We start from the raw sequence: 25,076 nt of genomic DNA on the forward strand, positions 1-25,076 counted from the left end.
TGCCGCTTTCCAGCAGGCTGGAAAGCAAGACTCTGACAAGCACATGTTGAGTAGTTTTGAAAGTATTGATGACAGCTCTGGAGAACACTTCTGCATGGCAATAACAGGTATGTTGTCTGGGCCACAAGCTGTAGAAGAGTCTAAGCAGAAAATCACTTTAGATACAGAACCTGGAGTGGTGCGAATGTCAAGCAACGGATCAACCTGTTTGTTGGCTCTATCAGGTAGAACGCAGCTAGTGGAATTAAGAGACAATATTGATGAAAAGTTCTTAGCAAACTATTCAGCTTTGTCTTTAGGTGAGGTGACAAAATCTGAACCATACAAGAGAGTTGGAATAACAGATTTGCCCTTATTAATACTATTAAAGATTCTCCAGAAGTCACGAGAGCCTAATTTTTAAGATGAAATATGAGGTTTTATGGCCTGAGAATAGTGGGCTTAGGCGTTAGACAAAATCTTTTTACAATGGTTTCTAGCAATAGTTAACAGATGTCTGTTTTCTGGAGAATTGTTTTGCTGATAGATATGGAAGTAATGGTCCAAGAAGTTATGTAAGAAGCACATTTGTCAGCAGGAAAACAAAAGGTTTCTACCCTAGGGTCATCACAAAGAAAATCACAGAAAGAGTCCCAGTCAGCTTTAAGGTAGTTGTAAGAGGTATGATAATAGGGGATTTCTGATGATGAAGAAGAATGAGTTAATAGTTTTAGAGAGATCAAACTGTGATCAGAAGCACCTAAGTTTGAATATTACAAAGTTTGTATCTTCAAAGTTGCCTTTCTTCTTATGGTGTTTGCCATTTTCATACTCTTGATTATCTGCCTCTATAAATTTCTCATGCAACCTTGTATGGAATACTGTTGTTATATTTTAGGTGGTCCTTCTAATGAGGCCCTCTCCTCTTTAGACAAATATAAGTATTGTTAGACCAGCTCTAAAAGTCAACCTTGAGCCTTTGCCCTATCATCATAAGATTGCGTCTCTTCTTTTTTTCAAATAGATTGCTCAAGCAAGTCATTATCATCCATTTCATCATCGTCATGGCTGCTGCTCAAGCAACCATGACAATGATGACACGAACAAATGTTAACATCATTTCTTCCATTAACTAAAACTCAATCGCAAAATTTGTTATTCAGCTAAGTTGTAACCTTTTACTCTAACTGTTCCTTCATGGTTGATAAATATTTATTTTAATTTTTTTCTTTAGGCGTTGATGTTTTGAAATTTTCTACCATCATATTTCTTCACTTTTCTTTCGCTTTCTTTTCTTTTCAGAAAAAAAGAACTTTGTTCTTTTTTTCTGTTGGAAGTCAATTTGGTAAAAAAATTACAAAAACAACAAACACTAAAAAGAAGTCTAAAAATGCAGTTCCAATTTTAATTTGCAATGTGTTATGTTATACCTAAATAAATTATCTATTAAAGATTTATTATGATCAAAACTGTTAGTATTAAATCTTTAATTAAAAAAAAAAAAATTCTAAACAAAAAATAAAACATTCAAAAACAAAACGTAAAAAATAATTGGATTCTAAATGACCATTTATTAATTTAAGTATTGTAAAACTTTAATTTTATGAAGTACCTAACATTTTATAGAAAATAATTAACTAATCTACCAAAACAAAAAAAACAAAAATAAAAACCCAACAACAATTTGTTTTCAAAATCTTTTATTAATTTGAAAAATTGCACATTTGCTTATATTAAGAAACTTAATACAAATTATTTGTCGTAATTGTATTAAGCTTATTTTGCTAACAATTTTGTTTCTTAAGTAATTAGCGTCAAATAACTATTACAATAATAAGTATTAAATCAGTTTCACTTTTACTTTTGAAATTTCATATATTGAATGGCAAGCTAGCAAGTATTATTTTCAAGATTTCAAAAATATTATTTTTGAAATTTTTATATAATTTCGCTTCATTTGAGTACCAGATTGACATATTTTTGAAGATTTTTTTTTTTGAAAATAATAGGGACCCATTAAATATTCGAGGGTCTTGAGAGACCCATTAAAATATTTTTTATTCAAAAAAATTTTATATCTAGTGTTTTTGTATTAGATAGAACACATTAAGGGGGTCTCTGTATATATTTTTCAAAAATGTTGTTTTTTGGGACACCCTAATATATATATATATATATATATATATATATATATATATATATATATATATATATATATATATATATATATATATATAAATATATAAATATATAAATATATATATAAATATATAAATACATATATATATATATAAATATATAAATAAATATATAAATATATATATATAAATATATAAATATATATATATAAATATATATATATAATATATAAATATTATATATATATATATATATGTGTATATTATATGTATGTGTATATTATATATATATATATATATATATATATATATATATATATATATATATATATATATATATATATATATATATATATTTAAACAATTTTAAAATGTATTCTACAAAATAGAGTGCTCAATGTTCTTAAAAGAACAGAGCAATTATAAATTAGTAGAAAATAACCTAACAAAAATTTTTTCTCATTTTACACAGTGTTTCATCAATTAAGACTCATAAGAAATGAATGATCAAATTATTAAAACTTCAATTAATAACAAAAATTAAATTACAGGAAGTCGCAAATGTCTTAACAACTGTAAATTTTCACACATTTGTGGAATTTGCTGACTCTTCTATAAAAAGAATTCTTTGGAAATGATTACTTATGCTTTTTTAGAAAAATATTTTTTAAAAGGGGCACTTAATGTAACTATTATTTGAGCTCATTTATTTTTATAGTTTTTTAGGAGAAATTTTTTTTTGTGCCTGCATTTAGAAATTAATTCTGATTTTTTGTTCAATAATTGTTGTGTTTTTTACAATTACAATTTTCTGTGGTTTTTTCATTTAGGATTTTTTTTTTAACACAGCATTATTGTGACTTTTTATAATTCTTATAAGCATTTCCCACCCTCTAATAAATTACATAAAATTTTTTATTCGAAATACAATTAAAGTTAGGTACAGTTGCACAAAAAGTATGGAAAGAATTATAAAAAGTCACAATAATGCTTTGTTAAACAAAAAAGAAATCCTAAATAAAAGAACTACAGAAAATTTTAATTGTAAACAAAAAAACAATTGTCCGATGAGTGGAAGCTGTTCATCAAAAAATGTGGTATATGAGTGTGTTGTTTCCTCTAAGAATGTACCTGATAAACAATATATTGGCATAACAGAGGGTGAAAGGAAAAAACATTTTGCCAATCATAAGCAATTTTTAAAAATAAAAAGTATTCAAAAGACACCATGCTGTCAAAATATATATGGGAATTGAAAGATAAAAATATTGATGATTTTATACTGAATTGGTCCATCCTTAAAACAGCCCCTGCATACAACAATGTTTCCAAAAAATGTATACTATGCCTACAAGAAAAATTTGAAATTTATTTACAAATAATTTAATTACACATGCAAACCAAGAACGTTTATTGAACAAAAAATCGGAATTAATTTCTAAATGCAGGCATAAAAATAAGTTTCTTCTAAAATACTATAAAAATAAATGAGCTCAAATAATAGTTACATTAAGTGCCCCTTTTAAAAAATATTTTTCTAAAAAAGCATAAGTAATCATTTCCAAAGAATTCTTTTTATAGAAGAGTCAGCAAATTCCAAAAATGCATGAAAATTTACAGTTGTTAAGACATTTGCGACTTCCTGTAATTTAATTTTTATAAATTGAAGTTTTATTAGTTTGATCATTCATTTCTGATGAGTCTTAATTGATAAAACAGTGTAAAATAAGAAAAATTTTACAACACTTTATCTTGAATCTAATAACTTACTTTCTGATCATCAATATGGATTTCGATCTTCTCGTTCTACAGCTGATTTGTTAACAGTAATAACCGACAGGTTTTATTGTGCATTAGATAAAGGTGGAGAGGTTAAGGTCGTCGCTCTTGACATATCTAAAGCTTTTGATTAAGTTTGGCATGCTGGTCTTCTCCATAAGCTTTTTTCTTACAGTGTATCTGGTAACATCTTTAAGATTATTGAATACTCCCTTTCCAATCGTAGTATAAAAGTTGTCCTCGATGGACAGCACTCTTATTCTTATTCTGTAACTTCAGGGGTTCCTCAAAGTCCTTGACCCTTTTCTCTTTTTAATTTTAATTTACTCTTTTTAATTTACATAAATGATCTTCCAGATATTCTCACATCCAAGGTGGCATTGTTCGCTGATGATACTAACATTTATTCTTGTCATGATAAGAAAACAACAAATGTATGTATGTATGTATGTATGTATGTATGTATGTATGTATGTATGTATGTATGTATGTATGTATGTATGTATGTATGTATGTATGTATGTATGTATGTATGTATGTATGTATGTATGTATGTATGTATGTATGTATGTATGTATTAGACTGCTTCATTTTGATGTCATGTAAAAATTAAAAGGACCATGGAATTTTATCTGCTGTGCAGACCCATATTTTATTAGTAGAATTTTTTTTATTTTGAATTTGGACCCCTTTTAGGGGTTGCTCAAGTGCCTCAAAAGTCATACTTTAGACTTTCGAACCCTTTTTTTATCACAATTTGAGCATGTTCTGAAACTCATAAAAAGTACTTTTTTTTTCTTTTAAGAGTTTCTACTTAGGTAGAAAAACCAAATAAAATTGCATGGTAATTTTATTTATGGAAAATGTTATATATAAATCTGTCTACAAAATCACTAATTTATGCAATTTTTTCCAATTATTGCGCATTACAGTAACTTTTTAGATAATTTTAAAGTTTTTTGAAAGAAGCATCACATATATGTTGCATAAAACTTCAAGCAACTTCATTCAACAAACTTTTTATTAAATTATTATTTAAAAAAAAAAAAATTTTGGTATAATTTATTCATTGTTTTTTTATTTTTCTTGGTGGTCTTGCTTTTTACTCCATTTGCTTTTGTAGTTGTTTAAGAATAAAAAGAAAAGCTGTCTCCTCTTTACATTTCTAACAAAAGCCATTGTTGTCCCTTATGAGCTTGACTGTTCTTTTATTGCAATCATCAACTTAATTTTAATTATTACTATTTTTGTTAATACTATTGTAAAAATGATTTACGTAAAATAAACAGTTTGTTGTTGTTGTTGCTGTTGTTGTTGTTGTTGTTGTTGTTGTTGTTGTGGTTGTTGTTGTTGTTGTTGTTGTTGTTGTTGTTGTTGTTGTTGTTGTTGTTGTTGTTGTTGTTGTTGTTGTTGTTGTTGTTGTTGTTGTTGTTGTTAACAGCAAGATGAAAAACAGCATCCTGAAATATAAGGTAGAAATCATTGCAAGTGCAATATTTGAATGGTTGGAGATTCATCCACTGACAGTCACTTTTACTCCAACCTATCATAAAAACCACAAGTCACAAATTTACTGTGAAGTCTAAAGAATTTAGAACCTTAATGTTGGCTCTCATTTGTGCTGATGAATATTCTTTCTTCACATTTTTGATCAGCTAGGACTATAGCACAATAAGACAAGGGTCCAGAAACCATGTGTGAACAGCATAGAATGATCTTGATGTAAAATTAGTATGGAATGATCTTGATAAAAAAAACCATGTTGGTTTTTACATAATTGGTAACCTTTTTTTGTAAAATACTATTTTTCTCTAGCATATACATATTTTTTTCACTTTTGTGGCTAAGTTTCTTTTAAATTTTGAGTAAAGAGGTGTTAAGAAGATTATGGATTCCTGTGGAAACTTTATCAAAATATTATCAGCAGAGGTTCTCTAAAAAAGTAGCTCAATAACTAGGTACCTGAACTTGTTGGTACTTATGATGTATTTAATTTGTAGCAATTTCTTGATAAGAATTTTTCTTGTTTTTTAGCAAACAGCAAGTTCTATAGAATTTGTTGATTGCTTGATTCTATAATAATTGCTACATAGTACATATTAAATATACACAGGCATCTATATTTTTAGTGAAACAAAAAGTAATATTTTAATCTTTTTTACACAAAAAATATACATACCTACGTATAGTTAATTATACCAATATATTCTGATTTACTTTAACTTTTGGGTGGGATTACAAGGAAGTACTATGTTAAGCTTACATTCTTGTGCTTTCTGAAGGCAAGTACATGTATGGAAAAAGGTAGGGAATTGAAGCTTTATGGCAAAAGGAAGGATTTTGTTGCACATTATCAAATACTTAGCTTTTTAATAAATAAGTATATATAATAAATTGATTTTCGGTATCTACTACCTAAAGCTCCAGCTTTTGATGGGTGAAATAGCCAATCTTATGATATCAATGAAGTGGTAACTTTTGTGGCTGCCTTCTAAACTACTGGTTTCTTAAAGCTGAACTAGGCTCTATTGCTCCATATCAGGTAAGTATCAACTTAAAAAATATGATATGCGTAAATATAGTATACAAGGATTTCAGTATGAAATGATTTTGATATTTAATAAAGCATAATTTTTTCTAAACAAAGAATTTAACAATTTTTTCTTTCATCCAGGGTATGAAATCTTTTTAACAAATAAGAAGTAAAGTCAGATTTGAGCAGAATAAGGCTTTAAATCTATTAAACAACACACATAATTACACTATTGGCAAATATCCATCAGCCTAAATGAGAGCAAATATAGAGGTCCTCAATTTTTTAGGTTTCAGTGGATCAAATCCGCCAAGCTTAGTTTAATTAGTCACAGAAAATTCGTGCTTCTTGTTCCTTATGATAGCCTAAAGTAAAAGTGGCTCTCAATGGATGAATCCGCTTCCCTCTGGCTCCAAATACCGCAATTGCAAGCATTTCTACCTATGATTTCAGGATATTGTTTTTCATCTTGCTGCTGTTAATCATTGCTCTGAAAGAACTGCAGCCGTGGCGCAGTAGAAGCGCGATTGTGTCAGAAGCGAGAGATCCGTTATTTAAAGCTAGCTTTTGGCAAGTTTTACTACATCAGTAAAGGAGGAGACGTGAACTTTCTGTTAAGTGATCTTCTGCGTTGCATTGTGATAAGACCATTTAGACTTCCTGGAGTATTTATGCACCTAAAATAAAAAGGTGAATTAAAAATAAAAACTGTTAAGCTCATAAAGGACAACATTGCTGTTGCTAGAAGTGAAGAGAAAAGACAGATTTTGCTTTTATTCTTGAAAAACTGCAAGAAAAACAAAAAATCAATGAATAGATGCAACAAAATATTTTTTTTCAAATAATAATATAATAAAAAGTTTGTTGTATGAATTGCTTGAAGTTTTATGCAACATATATGCGGTGCTTCTTTCAAAAAACTTAAAAAATATCTGAAAAGTTACCATAATGCGCAATAATTGAAAAAAATCGCATAAATTTGTGATTTTCTAGACAGATTTATATATAATATTTCCCATAAATAAAATTACCATGCATTTTTATTTGGTTATTCTGCCTAAGTAGAAACTTTTAAAAGAAAAAAAAATTATATTTTTAAGCTTTAGAACTTGCTCAATTATGCCGAAAATGGGCTTAAAAAAGGGTTCAAAAGTCTAAAATATGACTTTTGAGGCACTTGAGCAACCTTTAAAAGTAGTCCAAAATCAAAATATATATACATATATGTATGTATATATATATACACACACGCATGCTTACTACTATACAAAAACAATGCTTGCGTCAACATATAAAAGTTGAGTGTCCTTATGCAGTTTTAAATTTATTAATAAACACTTGTTCTACTGTTTGTTAATTTAGTTTGTTTCAATTTTTTACAATTCTATTATTAATAAATGCATATCTTGGTAAACATGTTTTTATGAGCTGCTTTGTAATGGAATGCTAGTGTTTTCTTTAAAATTTACAAACAAACCTTATTTTTTTGATTTACTATCCTGTGATGACAACAAAAATAAAAATGATGAATTTATATGAAATTAACTTTTTTTTTTAAAGTTCTTTTGTTTAAAAAAAGACTTTTATTAATGTAAATTTATGTTCAAAGCAATTATCTATTTAATAAATGCATGAAGGATTGTTTTAATGGAATTTGAAGTTGTTTAATTTGTTTGATTTTTCATATTGACAAATTTCATTTTAAATTTTTACTAAATTTAAACATTTAATCTTTTTTACAACTATTCAATATTCAATCATGAATATTGGTGTTTACACACCCTGTGCATTTACACATATCAGTCAAGGCAAAGTTGTTTTTATAACTAGAGATTCACCATTGATCTACCAGCCAGAGCCTTCAGGAGAAGAAAGATTTTGTAAAGGTTTGTGAGGTCTTCTTAACACTAGACTTTAAAAATGAGTTCTAAATATTTTTTATTTTAGAGTGATAATAGGTAGTGCACAGCATCTTGATATATTATCTAGATGCTCCGCAGTTAACACTATACATGATAACTGTGAAGTTACTCTCATCTCAATGAGAAGAGAAATCATCTTAGCTTAGCCAAGGTTTATATGTTATTGGGCATATTTTTTGATTCATGTGTTGACTACAAAAGGCTCAATACCTTGAAGAGTAACCTAATTCAGCAATTAGTAAACTGCAATCGCTTGTCAACAAAGTCTGCAGAGCTAGGGAAAGAACTATATAGAAAGCTATTTGAAATTGCTGACATCAATAAAAACGTGTTTCAAAATTTTGACTTTAAAGATAATCGACTTGATAGATTTTTTTGACTTTATTGGGAAAAATAAGGCTTATGAAGAGGTTTGGAAGGTGTTTAGGTTAGTTTTTGTGCTCTTGCATGTACAGTTGTTGATCAAACGTGGTTTTAGTATCAATAAACAACTTTTGGGTCAAAACTTAAAGAAGAAGCTACTTGTTGACCTAGGTATCATAGACCACCTTTCATCTTCTAGAGGAACTCCTGAAAGCATTAAAATCAGCAGAGAAATGCAGCAACATACCAGAAAAGCAAATAGTTCATACCGGGAAGACTTGCAAAAGCAACAATCAAAAAAAGAAAGTGACAATGTGGCATTTAAGCATAAGGTTGTTGATGATAAGTTAAAAGATGTTCTAGCAAAACGCCGACTTCTTCAAAGTCAAATTTTTATCTAACAAATCAGATAAGCTTGCCATTAGTGCAGAAAAAAAAGTGACTTTACACTTTTAAAAGAATCAAATAAACAAAAAATAGAAGGATATTGATGGGATAAGTAGAAGAATATTGATGATTTAGATTTAATTGGAAAGAAGCTAAAAAAGAACTAGACATTATTTTAAATCTGACATTATTCTTTCATGATATTTTATTACTGTTATGATAAAAAGGCCAATAACTAAATGTTTCATTTTCAGTTTTTTTTTTTTTTGTTTTTTTTTTTTGGGAAATATCCTGGAAAAGTCTTGGAATTTTTTTTGCAAATATCCTGGAAAAATAGGAATTTAGTCCTGGAAAGTCCTGGAATTTTGATTTTACTTTTTTTTTGGGAACCCTGTTGCTGCAGGCAATGTTGTTTGAAGATTTGTATGTTTACCAGTTATTTTTCAGACAGATAAGATCTTTTGGGTAGTCATTCTTCTGATAATTTCTGATAAAACAACTAATTTTTTTTCTAAACTCAGTTTTATCATTGCTTCTTTTAATTTATAATATTTGCTCAATAGAGTCTGCACAAAAAGTAATCAATATTTGAATGATTAGTTGCCCCATAGAGCTTTTGTACATAACAAGCGAAGATGACATACCTTTGAGCTTGTAACAACCTGTCTTGTAATGCCTGTTGGCTTGTGTTGACACCCTGGACACAGTCACTTTTTCTAGCCTACTTTAGTTATTAGTTTTACCAGTTTTTTGCATGTTTTTTAGGTAAGAAATTATATTTTTGCTTTTGCTTGTGATGTGACTTTTCACTTTCCAAATAGTACCATTAGATGTCTTAAACTCATCTACTTCTTGAAGGTATAGTTTGCAAATTTTGCATCAAATATCTTTGCATTTGAATATGCCAATCTTCTTACTAGTTACTTCAATATTTGAAGAAGTAAGTCTTCTTAGTAAGTTAGGAGGTTGTTTAAAAGCTAATACTGGGTGAATATTAGAAAAAACATTTTTAATTCTTTCATTATAAGATACTTTGAGCAAAAGGTTAGCTTATGTTATTAAAGGTTGACAATTGAGATTACTATAGAATGTTGTCACTAAAGAAAATATTTCTTTAGATTCCTTTTGTGGTGCTGGTCCTTGTAGTTTTGCATTATGGAATACCTTTTCTATAATTCCATCAGGGTATTCACAATCTTTTAACCATGACTTTAGTTCTATTAGGCGTAACTTTTCAATTTCATAATTAGATGTAAAAACAATTATTCTTTTAGCTAAATTGTAATGAATATTATTTTAAATGTGAAATGGGTGATGACTGTTATAGTTTCAATAGTCACGGCTGTTTGTTTTTTATAGTTAGGTTTTATAGTTTTTATCTGTTTGAATTTTATTATAATTTTCAAGAATGATTGCAATGTCTAAAAAGTTAATTACACTGCAGGTGCTATCATTTTTTGTAAATTCCTTGCCAAAATCGATTGTAAACCCAATAGAGTCATTTAATTCAGTTAAAGAAATTTCATATTTTCTGATGTCAAAATGCTTTGGCCAAATTATAAAACCGTCATCAATATATCTAAAATAAAATTTCTTTATACCATCTACTTATGGTTAGAAAAATACTGAGATAGGATTATTGGAAAAAGCTTAGTCTCTTCTAGGAACCCGATAGTAAGACATGCATAATCTGGTACAAAATCTGTACCCATGGCTGCACCAGTTATTTGGTGAAATAATTGTTTGTCAAATATGAAATTTTTGTTATTTAGAATAAAAGATGCTGACTCAATTATGAATTCAGGTGTAAATCTTTTATCTATCAAGTCTTTATATTTATTTATCCAAAATTTATAATTGAATCAGAAAGTATAATGTCACATGTCATTATACTTTCTGATTCAAGCTCTCTTGGAATTTTTCTGAGGAAATCCCAGTCATCTTTAATAAAAGATATTTGTTTCTTTACAATAGGAGACAAAATTATATGAAGAAACTGGCTCAAATGAGATGTAGATGAATTTATTCCAATTATTTATAACTGGTATACCTTTGCGATTTTTTGGTGGTTTTATTTCAATAAATAAAGAGTCTGAGACTTTTACCTTGTCAATAATTTCTTGACATTTGTAAATTTTGGAAATTATATAGAAATTACCTGATTTCCATTTAAAGTTTGTAATATATTTTATCTCATTTGTTGTAAGGCATTTATGTTTATTTATCAAATTAAATAGATTTCTAAAAACTATTTTATCAGATTCCAAACTTATTTTTTCATATGTAGTAAGAGATAAAAGTTGGTCTTTATGAACAAGTTTGTTAATATAATATGTTGAATCCATTACAACTAAAGTATTATCTTTGTCAGCTTTTTTAATAACTATGTCTTTCAATAGTTGCAGTTCTTTAATCCCGTTTCTTTCTTGTTTTGTAATGTTATCAACATATTGAACTTTAATAGGTTTGATTGATTTGTGTAACAATTTTGTTTAATTCTGGCAAAGTGGTTTCGGCACTACAATTGGATTTACTTTTAATTATACTAATGTCATTACTTGTGGTACCAAAAAATTTTTCTTTTAGTATAAGTTTACTTATAAAAATTTTAATATCTGAATCAATATGTAAAAAATTACCATTTGTGGTTGTTATTTGTATATATATATATATATATATATATATATATATATATATATATATATATATATATATATATATATATATACATATATATGTGTGTGTGTATGTGTATATATATATATATACATATATATATGTGTGTGTGTATATATAATATATATATATATATATATACATATATATATGTGTGTGTGTATATATAATATATATATATATATATATATATATATATATATATATATATATATATATATATATATATATATATATATATATATATATATATATATATATATATATATATAGATATAAATATATATATATATATATATATATATATATATATATATATATATATATATATATATATATATATATATACATACATAGTAACTAGTAACAATAATATACTGATTAAAGGTTTAATTTCATTCAAAGTAAATGAAGAAAATACTGTATCTTATCACTCTGAATCTTGCAAAATAACAGCTAAAAGTTGTGTTTGCTTTGAGTTAGACAAGCAAAGTCTCTCTTTGAAAAATCTCTGTTCTCTGTGGGAGATATTTATGAAAAGGTGTATTAAGCAAAATATTGTTTTCATTAACAAGGTTAAGTTGTCCTAATAATACTATTGACAAAGCATTTCCCAATGCAAAAATCCAAGGACCAGGTCCCCAAAATCTAAAGAAATTTTTTCTTTAATTACAACGTTTTACACCAATTTAAATTGCCAACTTTTTAAAATTTTTGTAATACCATGTATTTTTTTTTTTAATTCAAATTAAAAAATATATTCATAACCTAAGCGTTTCTCATTTAAGCATAAAATATACTGTTAATAATAATTTACACACAAGTAGCATAAGTCATAAAACCAATACATGTAACATCATATGTACTAGAGAAATTGAATTTATTGAAAACAAATTGAATCTTGAAGAATATCATAAAAAGCTGCACTATAGTCCAAGATTCTAAAGAGTTGTATAATTTTCTTCAATTGTTTCTTAATTTAGTATGAACTGTGATAGAAGGTGTTTAAAGTAAGCAGGCAAGTTTGAATTAGTTGAAATCCTTATCAACAATAAAATTGTCTAATTATAACTATTGCTTATTAAATATAATTTTAGGAGTTCATTATAAAGAAATTGTTATTTGTTGATTTGTATTAAACTTTCTTTATAATTACAGAACTATAAAAGTATTGCGCAAAAGTGCAAACATAGCATTTTATTATTATTCAACTAATATGGTCGTTTATATAAATTGTAATTAATATTTGTTTTTTTAAATAAAATATATAAGAAATCAACAATAGTATCTTTAACTTAATAAGTATTTGATATTTATGTTTAGTGCTGGGCAAAACGCAATATGTAGTTCAAGAAGAACAAAAACAAGGAAAAGAACAAAAACAAGGAAAAGAACATGGTAACTTATGATAATTTATGAAACATCCTTGAGTGAATGGAGTTGCATGCCCAACAAAAAAACATGTTGGATGCTTCAAATTTTTTTAATTTGCTGAAGAACAGAAAGATGATTAGCCTGATTTCTATGGAGCCTAAAGAAATATAGAGCAAAATGTTAAACTTTCTGCATGCATTTAATTAAACTATTTAGGCAAATATTAGCAAAACTTCTGAAACAAAACTAATGCCTTGAATAAACTGTTTGACATGACTAAAGGCTGATGATTGTGCAAAGAAGATAAGAATTTATATAAATTGAAAAATTGGAGCAAGAGCCAGGTTGGTTATTTGACTGACAAAGCTACTAGTGCCAAGTCTATCAACTCATCAAAGCAAAAGTAGGCTAGAAAAAGTGACTGTGTCCAGGGTGTCTACACAAGCCAACAGGCATTACAAGACAGGTTGTTACAAGCTCAAAGGTATGCCATCTTCGCTTGTTATGTACAAAAGCTCTATGGGGCAACTAATCATTCAAATATTGATTACTTTTTGTGCAGATTGTATTGAGCAAATATTATAAATTAAAAGAAGCAATTATAAAACTGAGTTTAGAAAAAAAATTAGTTGTTTTATCAGAAATTATCAGAAGAATGACTACCCAAAAGATCTTATCTGTCTGAAAAATAACTGGTAAACATACAAATCTTCAAACAACATTGCCTGCAGCAACAGGGTTCCCAAAAAAAAAGTAAAATCAAAATTCCAGGACTTTCCAGGACTAAATTCCTATTTTTCCAGGATATTTGCAAAAAAAATTCCAAGACTTTTCCAGGATATTTCCCAAAAAAAAAAAACAAAAAAAAAAAAAAAAACTGAAAATGAAACATTTAGTTATTGGCCTTTTTATCATAACAGTAATAAAATATCATGAAAGAATAATGTCAGATTTAAAATAATGTCTAGTTCTTTTTTAGCTTCTTTCCAATTAAATCTAAATCATCAATATTCTTCTACTTATCCCATCAATATCCTTCTATTTTTTGTTTATTTGATTCTTTTAAAAGTGTAAAGTCACTTTTTTTTCTGCACTAATGGCAAGCTTATCTGATTTGTTAGATAAAAATTTGACTTTGAAGAAGTCGGCGTTTTGCTAGAACATCTTTTAACTTATCATCAACAACCTTATGCTTAAATGCCACATTGTCACTTTCTTTTTTTGATTGTTGCTTTTGCAAGTCTTCCCGGTATGAACTATTTGCTTTTCTGGTATGTTGCTGCATTTCTCTGCTGATTTTAATGCTTTCAGGAGTTCCTCTAGAAGATGAAAGGTGGTCTATGATACCTAGGTCAACAAGTAGCTTCTTCTTTAAGTTTTGACCCAAAAGTTGTTTATTGATACTAAAACCACGTTTGATCAACAACTGTACATGCAAGAGCACAAAAACTAACCTAAACACCTTCCAAACCTCTTCATAAGCCTTATTTTTCCCAATAAAGTCAAAAAAATCTATCAAGTCGATTATCTTTAAAGTCAAAATTTTGAAACACGTTTTTATTGATGTCAGCAATTTCAAATAGCTTTCTATATAGTTCTTTCCCTAGCTCTGCAGACTTTGTTGACAAGCGATTGCAGTTTACTAATTGCTGAATTAGGTTACTCTTCAAGGTATTGAGCCTTTTGTAGTCAACACATGAATCAAAAAATATGCCCAATAACATATAAACCTTGGCTAAGCTAAGATGATTTCTCTTCTCATTGAGATGAGAGTAACTTCACAGTTATCATGTATAGTGTTAACTGCGGAGCATCTAGATAATATATCAAGATGCTGTGCACTACCTATTATCACTCTAAAATAAAAAATATTTAGAACTCATTTTTAAAGTCTAGTGTTAAGAAGACCTCACAAACCTTTACAAAATCTTTCTTCTCCTGAAGGCTCTGGCTGGTAGATCAATGGTGAATCTCTAGTTATAAAAACAACTTTGCCTTGACTGATATGTGTAAATGCACAGGGTGTGTAAACACCAATATTCATGATTGAATATTGAATAGTTGTAAAAAAGATTAAATGTTTAAATTTAGTAAAAATTTAAAATGAAATTTGTCAATATGAAAAATCAAACAAATTAAACAACTTCAAATTCCATTAAAACAATCCTTCATGCATTTATTAAATAGATAATTGCTTTGAACATAAATTTACATTAATAAAAGTCTTTTTTTAAACAAAAGAACTTTAAAAAAAAAAGTTAATTTCATATAAATTCATCATTTTTATTTTTGTTGTCATCACAGGATAGTAAATCAAAAAAATAAGGTTTGTTTGTAAATTTTAAAGAAAACACTAGCATTCCATTACAAAGCAGCTCATAAAAACATGTTTACCAAGATATGCATTTATTAATAATAGAATTGTAAAAAATTGAAACAAACTAAATTAACAAACAGTAGAACAAGTGTTTATTAATAAATTTAAAACTGCATAAGGACACTCAACTTTTATATGTTGACGCAAGCATTGTTTTTGTATAGTAGTAAGCATGCGTGTGTGTATATATATATACATACATATATGTATATATATTTTGATTTTGGACTACTTTTAAAGGTTGCTCAAGTGCCTCAAAAGTCATATTTTTACTTGATTGTCTCTTCTTGTCGGGTAGTTGATTGTGGAAGACCTCATTCTTCTTTAACCAAGGGTTCTGGTTTGTTATTGATGCAAAGGCTTTTCTACTTGTCTTGTCAATTTCACCCAGTTTGTAGGTTTTGAACACTGCAGACTTCCAGTCTTCTTTTATGATTATCTTATGAAAATAATATCTACAAGCAAAGTATTTTTTTATAAAGGTACTTCCTGAGAACAATAGCAATATTTTGAATGCATCCGGTGTTTGCAGTATTTGCATCCTAGCAATAATGTTTTGCTTAGCATTCCATTGGTGGAAAAAGTTAATTTATTTGTTTGTGATTGAGCTGCTCCTGATTTTAAGCTTTATTTGAGAATCCTTCCTTGTAGACATTAAGGAGTATTTCCAATAACAATAGTAGGAAGTCTACCTGACAGTTTTTTTCCAGTGATTACAAGAATTTTTCCATCCCAGTAAAAACACTGCATATTGAGGTGATTCAAATTTTTTCTTGGTGTCTAATGCATTGTATTTTCTCAACATTTCCCAAGTGTATTCAATAGTTGATCTACTCAGAGATTCAGATATATATATATATATATATATATATATATATATATATTTATATATATATATATATATATATATATATATATATATATATATATATATATATATATATATATATATATATATATATAGAGTAAAATATTATATTTTATATGTTAAGAGTTTTAAAAGAAAAACATTGCAAAGAAAATAAACAGTTACACAACCAAATAGATACTATACCAAAGATGATGTACAAATTACTTAACTACAACTATAAGCTCAAACTTTATTAACTTTTACTTTTTTTTGACGATCCTGGGAAATTTTGGAGACAAATCCTGGGATTTCGGGGAGAACAATTTGTACAAAATCCTGGGATTTCGGGATCCTGGGATTTCGGGATCCCGGGATTGCCGTCCCTATATAACAGCTTTTTTGAAAGTTACATTTGTGTATAAACATCTTTATTATTTTTTTAATGAACCAATACAGTTCTGAGTGAGTAATGTTTCGTCAATTAGAGGCTTGGAATGCCTAAACTTCAGTTCCATTCAGGGGGTTTTCATAGTTTAGAATAGGAGAGAAAAGTAGATTTAAGGGAGAAAGGCTTGTGTGAAAGTAATGGAAGCGCTCAAAAGTATAGTTAGATCATAAGCAGAAAGAAAAGAAATAAACCAAAATAGTTCACAAATCTTCCTCTAAAAATAACCAATAAAAAATTACAGCATAAGAATTTTTTTTGAAATGTATTTAAATACAACAGCAATACCAACAAAATATGAAAACAGAAAAGCTTACAAAAGATATACTAGTTTTAGAAACTATAAAAAACAGTAAACAAACAAAAAAAACATTAAAAAAAATTAAGTAGGGTATATTAACTTTTTAAATATTTTGTTTATTTAAATATTTATTTGGATTGATATTTTGTTGTTGTTTATTGTTTTTTTTTTACTTAAAATGTTTACAAATTAGTTTTTGGCAGATAATAAAAACTATATCCATTAGGGATATGACTTTTTTGCAACCTACTAGGCCTGTATCGTAATTCAATGAACTTTTATGTAAAAAGAACGAATAGATGTTTCATTTTGACATATTTTGAAAAAAGGTCACCCCAAAACCAAAAAATCGAATTTTCAATAGGTACACTTTTGTACAGTAAATGAATATTAAAGGCTGAAGATGTTGTAAGAGTCATACTCCTGTTGTTATTTTATTTATTTATGCAACATGTACTGTGATATAACAAAAAACATTATGTGATATATAATTATACAAGTATTACAAAATTAACAGTATCAAAGCGTCTAGTACAACAATATACATAACTGTCTGTGTCTATAGGCCTACTGTGTTTAGTACATGGGTCACATGATGCTCACGTCTCATAAAGAGTCTAGCGCTTATTACTTAGAATGAATCGAAGTTGCAGTTTGTCTTTCTTTCTGCAGGAAGCATACAGGTCTTGCATCACCTTGATTGCACGTTCAGCTATCTGATTACTTCGTGGTATGTCGATGACGGATGGCTCTTTCTTCCAGTGATTTTTGAATGACTGCAATGCCTTTTTGTAAGGCTTCAATACATCAGATAAATTCTTGAAGTCATTGTCATTGTACTTTTGACTACTAAACCAATGTTCTGCCCACTCATATGAAATGAACCTGCAAACCTTCTCCAAATTCTTTCTCGCTTCAGGCATAAGAATGAACGCCAGAATGGCGAGAATGGCTCTTGAGTTCCATCTGGCATTGCTCATATTAGGAATGTTCTGAAAGTGAATCAGAGGGAAGTTTCTTTGTTCTTCATAGAACCTAAACACTCTTGTTAAATGGTACAAAAACTTCATATCGTCTCTCCACCCTGATTTATCAAGAATTTCTACAGTTCCATTCACAAACTTATCCTTCAGTTCATCATACTTATTCAACAGTTCAGACACAAATGGGTATTCAATGTTTGGAGATTTGGTATCACCCCCAAGTTCTTCGTCCATCACCAGACGGAGAATCCTGTCTAGTACGTGATGCTGACAACCGATAAATTGTGGTATTGTGACACCCTTTAATTTAAACATACGTTGCAACTTCACAACAACTCCATTTCTCTTCCCAGTATTGACGTTTGTTGTATCAGTAATGATCATCTTAATTGAATTCCACAAATTGTATTCATCAATAAGTTTGGCAATTTTTTCAGCAACAGTTTCAGCTTTGCCATCTTTTAAACGCAGTGCATCAAGTTTCACGTCAGTTCTTTCATTCTGAAGTACAACTACCTGATATTCCTTATCATCTATTCGTTTGCCATCAAAGTGTAAGGACCACTGTTCCATTTTAAGTTGTTGTATCATTTCTTTTTTTAATTTACCTGCCTCTTTGAATATGGACTTGTAAATTGCTGATTGACTTGGAGTTGGAATATCAATACCTTGTTGTGATAATACATTGCATATTTTAGCAGCTTTCTTTGTGGAAACTCCACTTGATGTAACCATACTTACAGCAAATTTACTTTTGTAGTGCTTTCTAGTTTTTTTCTGAGTGTCCTCATCATCGTCTTTATCACCGTCGTCGTCTTCATCATCTTCACTCTTACTTTTGCAGTTTTCAGATTCAGTACCACTGTCTGTGGTAGACAGGACTTGTGATGTGGAAGGTATTGCTGTTCCAGACTGGACTTTCCTTCTCTTGGAAGGGTGAATGGTTTCTTTACTTGCCACTTGTCCTGTTGAGTACCCCACCTGTCCTTTACTTTCTTTTTGTAGGTGGTATAGACGTTTATCTTCCGAGGATAACCACTGGCCATTCACTTTCGTGATGTCAAATAATGCATTGAGAACATCATATTTTCCACGCTTGACACATTCATCATAGACCTTCAGCACCTTCATAAGCTTTGCTCTTATCACTTGATCAGACACACATGGAAAATTCAGTTTATTGTCCCACAATTTTGTAATTTCCTTAGAAATTTGGTCTATTCGTTCTTTTCTTCCTTTAACATATGCTCCGAGAAACTGGTATCTTCCTACGATCTGCAATTGAAGTGGTATTCTGGATTTTTCATCGAGTGAATATTCTTCTACAGCCATGCTTCCTCTTCTTCTGTGTGACTCTTGAAATCTCACCAAATTTTTAGTCCAAGTCTTCTTGTTCTTTGTTACTGTGGTATGACTTTTCTTGTGAGACATCATATAATATTGTTACGACTTTACGGATAGCTGAGCGTAAATATCCGTTTAATAAAGTCGTTTAATTAATAAAATACTTTAACTGTATAGTAATCCAATTATAGTTCGATAATCCAGTCAATGTTGATAACAGTTCGATAATCCAGTCCGTATCCTAACGATAATGCTACAACTACTTATACTTCGTACACTTACAGCGTCTTTAGTTCGCTACAGTAGTTCCTTATTAGCTCAGTTACACGCAGAGTACTTCATAGAACTATTCACATTATCAACACTGAGCTCTGACAGCAGCTCGCTTATATAATTATTTAGAGCTTCCAGAATGTTCTACTAAGTTCTATAATCTTCTACAGTCTGTTACAGTCCTCTATATCACCGTGGTAACACAATGACGTCATCACATAACAATTCCAAGTATTTGCCGGCACACGGCCGTTTCGTTGCCATGGTAACGTGTGGCGTTATATTTATAAATTCATAACAAAATAATGAAATAAATAGAATTAAGCTGAGAATTAAGCTTAAGATTAAAACATCGGTCAAAAATGAATGTATAAAAATGGTAAATCAAATTTTTATTTTGGGGGTGACCTTTTTTTGTTGCAGAAAGCTATTTGGGCCTTTTTTCATGATTTTAGGTAAAAGTTCATCGATTTATGATACAGGAAACATTTTATTTGAAAAAAAATTAAAAAGTCATATCCCTAATATCCATACTCGCACTCACACACTTTTTTTTTTTTTTTACTTTATTAGGTCCCTTTTCATGCATAAATATTGCCTGCCATACCTTAATATTGATATGATGTCAAGAGTAGTTTTCAGGAAGATCTTAATCATATGCTTTGATGGATAATAAGAATTGGGTTGAGGCAGGATATGGTTAAAATTATGATTTTTATACTATATATTTGTATGTATATATTTTATCTATTTTAGAAAGTTCTAGTGAAAGTGAGTTTGTTGATGATGAAATATTGATTGAGTTAAGAAATCGAAGAAAAATTTTAAAGAAAAAGTTAAGGTAAGGACTTACAGGAAACGGCTTAAATATTTGTATAAATGTGTGTGTGTTATATATATATATATACACACAAGTGTGCGTGTGTGTATGTATATGTATATATATATATATATATTTTATATATATATATTTTTTTTATTATACAGATAACCCTCGCTTCATAAGTGAGAGGTTCCGAGTTCAATTCCTGCCATGTCCCTATTAGTACCGCGCTCAACTTGTTTCTCTGCGCAGCGGCCTTGTTCATCAAGGTTTGTGTTTCAGAGTTATAGAGTTGAGAGAGGGTTATAACCACAAGTAGCCTCCTCATCTGTAGTGGCCTTTTTGGCTTTGGGGAGGTGAATTACAAAAAATATATATATAATATATATTTATATATATATATATATGTATATATATATATATGTATTTATATATATATATATATATATATATATATATATATATATATATATATATATATATATATATATATGTATATATGTATATATGTATATATGTATATATGTATATATGTATATATGTATATATATATATATATATATATATATATATATATATATATATATATATATATATATATATATATATATATATATATATATATATATATATATTAGACTGCTTCCTTTTAAAGTCATGAAGATCTTAAGTACCATGGATTGTCATTTGCTTCACAGACCCCTGTTTTATTAGTAAAATTTTATTTTATTTTGAATTTTGATCACTTTTAGGCGTTACTCAAGTACCTCAATTATAGATGCTTTTAACTTTTTTAAAGTTCATTTTTAGCACAATTAAGCTTGCTCTATATGTAAAAATGATTAAATTTTTTTTCTTTCCAGGTTATTGCTCAGTTAGAAGAAACAAATAAAATTGCATGGTAATTTTTTTATTTGGACTATTTTATATAAGTCTAAAATTTTTATTTATAACCATATCCTTCTACACCTGTGGCTTACTCGATGTATTTGAAGGAAAATTACAACAATGTTAAATTCTTGCCTAAGAAGATCAACTAGCTTGCCTAAGAAGATAAACTAGAACAAGTATCAATGGAATGTATGTAGAGACTTGAAGATAATTGGCTTCCTTTAGAAACTATGTCTCGTTTGGAAAAAAAAAAAAGCATGGCAGGCATATAGACATGAAGTGAATGGATAACTAGGAAATAACGGAATTGAAGACTACAAAGAACTAGTGGAAAATTTGGTGGCAATATATCACGCTCTTGGGTGTTGAATGCCAATCATGCTGCACCTTTTTCACTCTCATCTGGATTTCTGCAGACCAAATTTAGGAGAAGTATCTGAAGAGCATATTAAAATCATGAAGAGCATATTAAAATCATGGATGGGATAAAGCTGTGATGGGCAATTATGTTTGGGGTTTGGTTGCAGTGACTTTATTCATCATAAGAGGAAGTTGCACTCAGTCCTTCATTTTTCAGAAAATTAATGGTACCATTCTGTTTAGCAATACTATTAAAATTTAATCATTATTGTAAATGGTGTTTTTTGATAATTGTGTGCAAAGGGTTGACAGTACTCAGAAGCGGACTCCAAATTCATATTTAGCACCCTCAACTTCATATAAAACTGATAAAAATTATGCACATAACTGCAACTTTTATAAAATTTTGTTGCTCTAAAATCATGTCACATTTATTAAAAATCTAAAGATTGATATAAAACAAGTTCCTTCCTTTTGCAATGAAGCTACAATTTCAAATGTTTAGAAACTATACTTTTAACTATGGAAGCATGCTGCCTATGTCATGTTCTTTCCCCAACAGCTGTATTATCAGTTGTCTTGAGAATATCTTTTGAAGTTAAACAGTATAAGGTTTTTGGAATTTTTTGTTCGACTCTGGATCAGGGTATGGAAATTCATCATCTTCTTTCTCAGAACCATTTGAGATAAAGAATTTGCATGAAGTCATGTCAGACAGTAAGCTGTCTGACATGGCGTCATGCAAATGATTCAATTTCAAACTTAGATATACTTCTGTTAACAGAGGAAAAGTACCTTGTGTCAGTTCCATCTATTCTAGATTATCTCTCTTAATTAGTCCATCAAAAATATCATAATCAAAAAAATTTAAAGTTATGTTACAATTGAAATTTTAAACATTAATTCTTTTTTCGCTTTTTTAAAAAAAGTTTAAAAATTGCCTTTGCTTAAAGGTTTTTTTGCAAAGTAACCTGCTCTGTGTAGAAATAAGAAAAAATAAAATATATTTGAAACTTTGTAAACAGACTTTTATAAAATATTTAAATTAATAAAATTACCATGCAATTTTATTTGTTTCTTTTAACTGAGAACTAACTCTAAAATAAAAATAAGTTGAATTATTTTAAGATAGAACTCAATTGTGCTAAAAATAGGCTTAAAAAGGGGTAAAAGGGTCTAAAATAAGAACATTTAGGCACTTGAGCAACCCGTAAAAGTTATCAAAACTGAAAATAAAAAAAATTCTACTAATGAAACAGAGGCCTGCGCAACAGAAGAGACTCCATAGTACTTTAGGACATTTCATGACCTCAAAATAAAGCAGTCTAATAAAAAAATAAAATAAAAACATTCTAATTTCTTAATTTGCAGTTTTGTGGTTTTTCAAAAAAACTTTAAATTCAATTAGTTTCGTTATCATAAATTGAATTAATGCGTTTTGTTATAATCTAATCTTAATTTTGTCAGTTTAAGTACCATAGACAAGCTAATAGCTGTTTTTTACCGCAAACAGTATATTTAACGCCTTCACTATAGGTATATATATAGGGTGTGATAGTTGCCCCAACTTTGTCGTATGATGCTGTTCATAATTTTAATATTGTATTTAGGCATAAAAATTACATATACATAAGTTTTTTTGAAGGTTTATCCATAATTGAATGAGCATCGGCAAATTGAAAATAAAAAATTTAGCCCACAATTTTTTTTTTCCCCCTTTGTTTTACAATCTAATAATATGGTTGGGTTCAGAAAAAAAAAGAGAGTTGAATCATGCTTAGCAAATTTTGCCAAGTTTTCCACTAAAATCAATTTATTTACTGGTGCGCTAGCTGGTACAGGACAAACAAGCTATCACTGCACATAAACTGAAACTGTGAACACAACAAATCTTTTCAATTTTCTTATTTGGTTGCTAATAACACTTTAGGCTTTTGGAAAATACTCTTGGATTTGTCCAGACAGAAGCACAAACTTCAGAGTTTAAAGCAGTTTACCCATCCACCTTGCTTTGTGAAGGGCACTGGGACCTTGAGGTTCTTTGGTTCAGATCCCTTAGTTATTATGTGCAGACAAAGCAGTTCTTTGTAGTCACCTCGTGTGAATGATTGTGTAAGAGATTTAGGAAAAATTTTAGCTATCTCTTGCTGGCGTTCTTCTTCTATATGCATCATTTGAGGTTTATTACTTTGCTTGTTCATCTGATGACAGTTGAGGGAAATGTTTCTTGAACCAAGAAAAGTGATAAAGATATAAATATGCAGCAAATGAGACTCCATGGTACTTTAGATCTTCATGACTTTAAAATGAAGCAGTCTAATATATATATATATATATATATATATATATATATATATATATATATATATATATATATATATATATATATATATATTATATATATATATATACATATATATATATATATATATATATATATATATATATATATATATATATATATAAAACACACTAACATAATTTACATATATATATATATATATATATATATATATATATATATATATATATATATATGTATGTATATATATATATATATATGTGTATATATATATATATATATATATATATATATATATATATATATATATATATATATATATATATATATATATATATATATATATATAAAGTATATGTAGAATACATTTTAAAGTTGTTTAAATATATATATATATATATATATATATATATATATATATATATATATATATATATATATATATATATATATATATATATATATATATATATATGTATATATATATATATTTCATCCATTCCAATGCATAAGCATTTTTAGCAATGGCAATTTTCTTTGATGATTGAGGTTCTATACCAGTGAGCTTCAAATAAAGCTTGATTCCAGTGCAAATCTTTCAGGTTTGAAAAAATGCAGAACAAGACCTGTCTCTGTATTGGCAGTTTAGAACCCTTTATTTTCTTGTTATCATCAGGAATGGTGCCAAGTAACAATATCATATATTTGTTGTGTACTTTTTTATCCATGATTAAATACTACAAAATACAATAACAATATTAAAGTATATATATATGATATATTTCTTAAAAAATATCAATATATATATTTCTGAATAGAGTTGCTACAATTCATAGTCATTTTTAAATAGTAATAAACTAATCTGAAATAAACACCTGATAATAATGACATTAATATATAATAATAGGTAAAAATGATAATAATAGTAATAATAATAATAATAATAATAATAATAATAATAATAATAATAATAATA

The 25,076-nt window shown here is 28.1% G+C and overlaps 2 protein-coding genes across 5 annotated transcripts in view; one reads left to right on the plus strand and one right to left on the minus strand.

Moving 5' to 3' along the window:
* Positions 1–25,076, plus strand: part of LOC101240170 (uncharacterized) — an 89,958-nt gene that overhangs the window by 57,759 nt on the left and 7,123 nt on the right. For 2 of the 4 annotated variants that reach the window (XM_065787778.1, XM_065787775.1), the window contains exons 6-7: positions 13,101–13,175; positions 20,481–20,565. In XM_065787778.1, coding sequence (XP_065643850.1) covers positions 13,101–13,175; positions 20,481–20,565 — 160 coding nt within the window. The remainder of the gene's footprint in view (positions 1–13,100; positions 13,176–20,480; positions 20,566–25,076) is intronic. The other 2 variants (XM_065787777.1, XM_065787776.1) reach the window with 1 other exon arrangement.
* LOC136075239 (putative uncharacterized protein DDB_G0275629) lies at positions 4,324–24,839 on the minus strand. Its single transcript, XM_065787779.1, has 2 exons — positions 24,659–24,839; positions 4,324–7,106 (listed from the first exon to the last, which is right to left on the minus strand). The coding sequence occupies exon 2, from the start codon at positions 5,377–5,379 to the stop codon at positions 5,128–5,130; it is 252 nt and encodes an 83-aa protein (XP_065643851.1). The 5' UTR covers positions 5,380–7,106; positions 24,659–24,839; the 3' UTR covers positions 4,324–5,127.

The sequence above is a fragment of the Hydra vulgaris genome, chromosome 01, assembly GCF_038396675.1.
Source record: "Hydra vulgaris chromosome 01, alternate assembly HydraT2T_AEP".
Classification (NCBI taxonomy): domain Eukaryota; kingdom Metazoa; phylum Cnidaria; class Hydrozoa; order Anthoathecata; family Hydridae; genus Hydra; species Hydra vulgaris.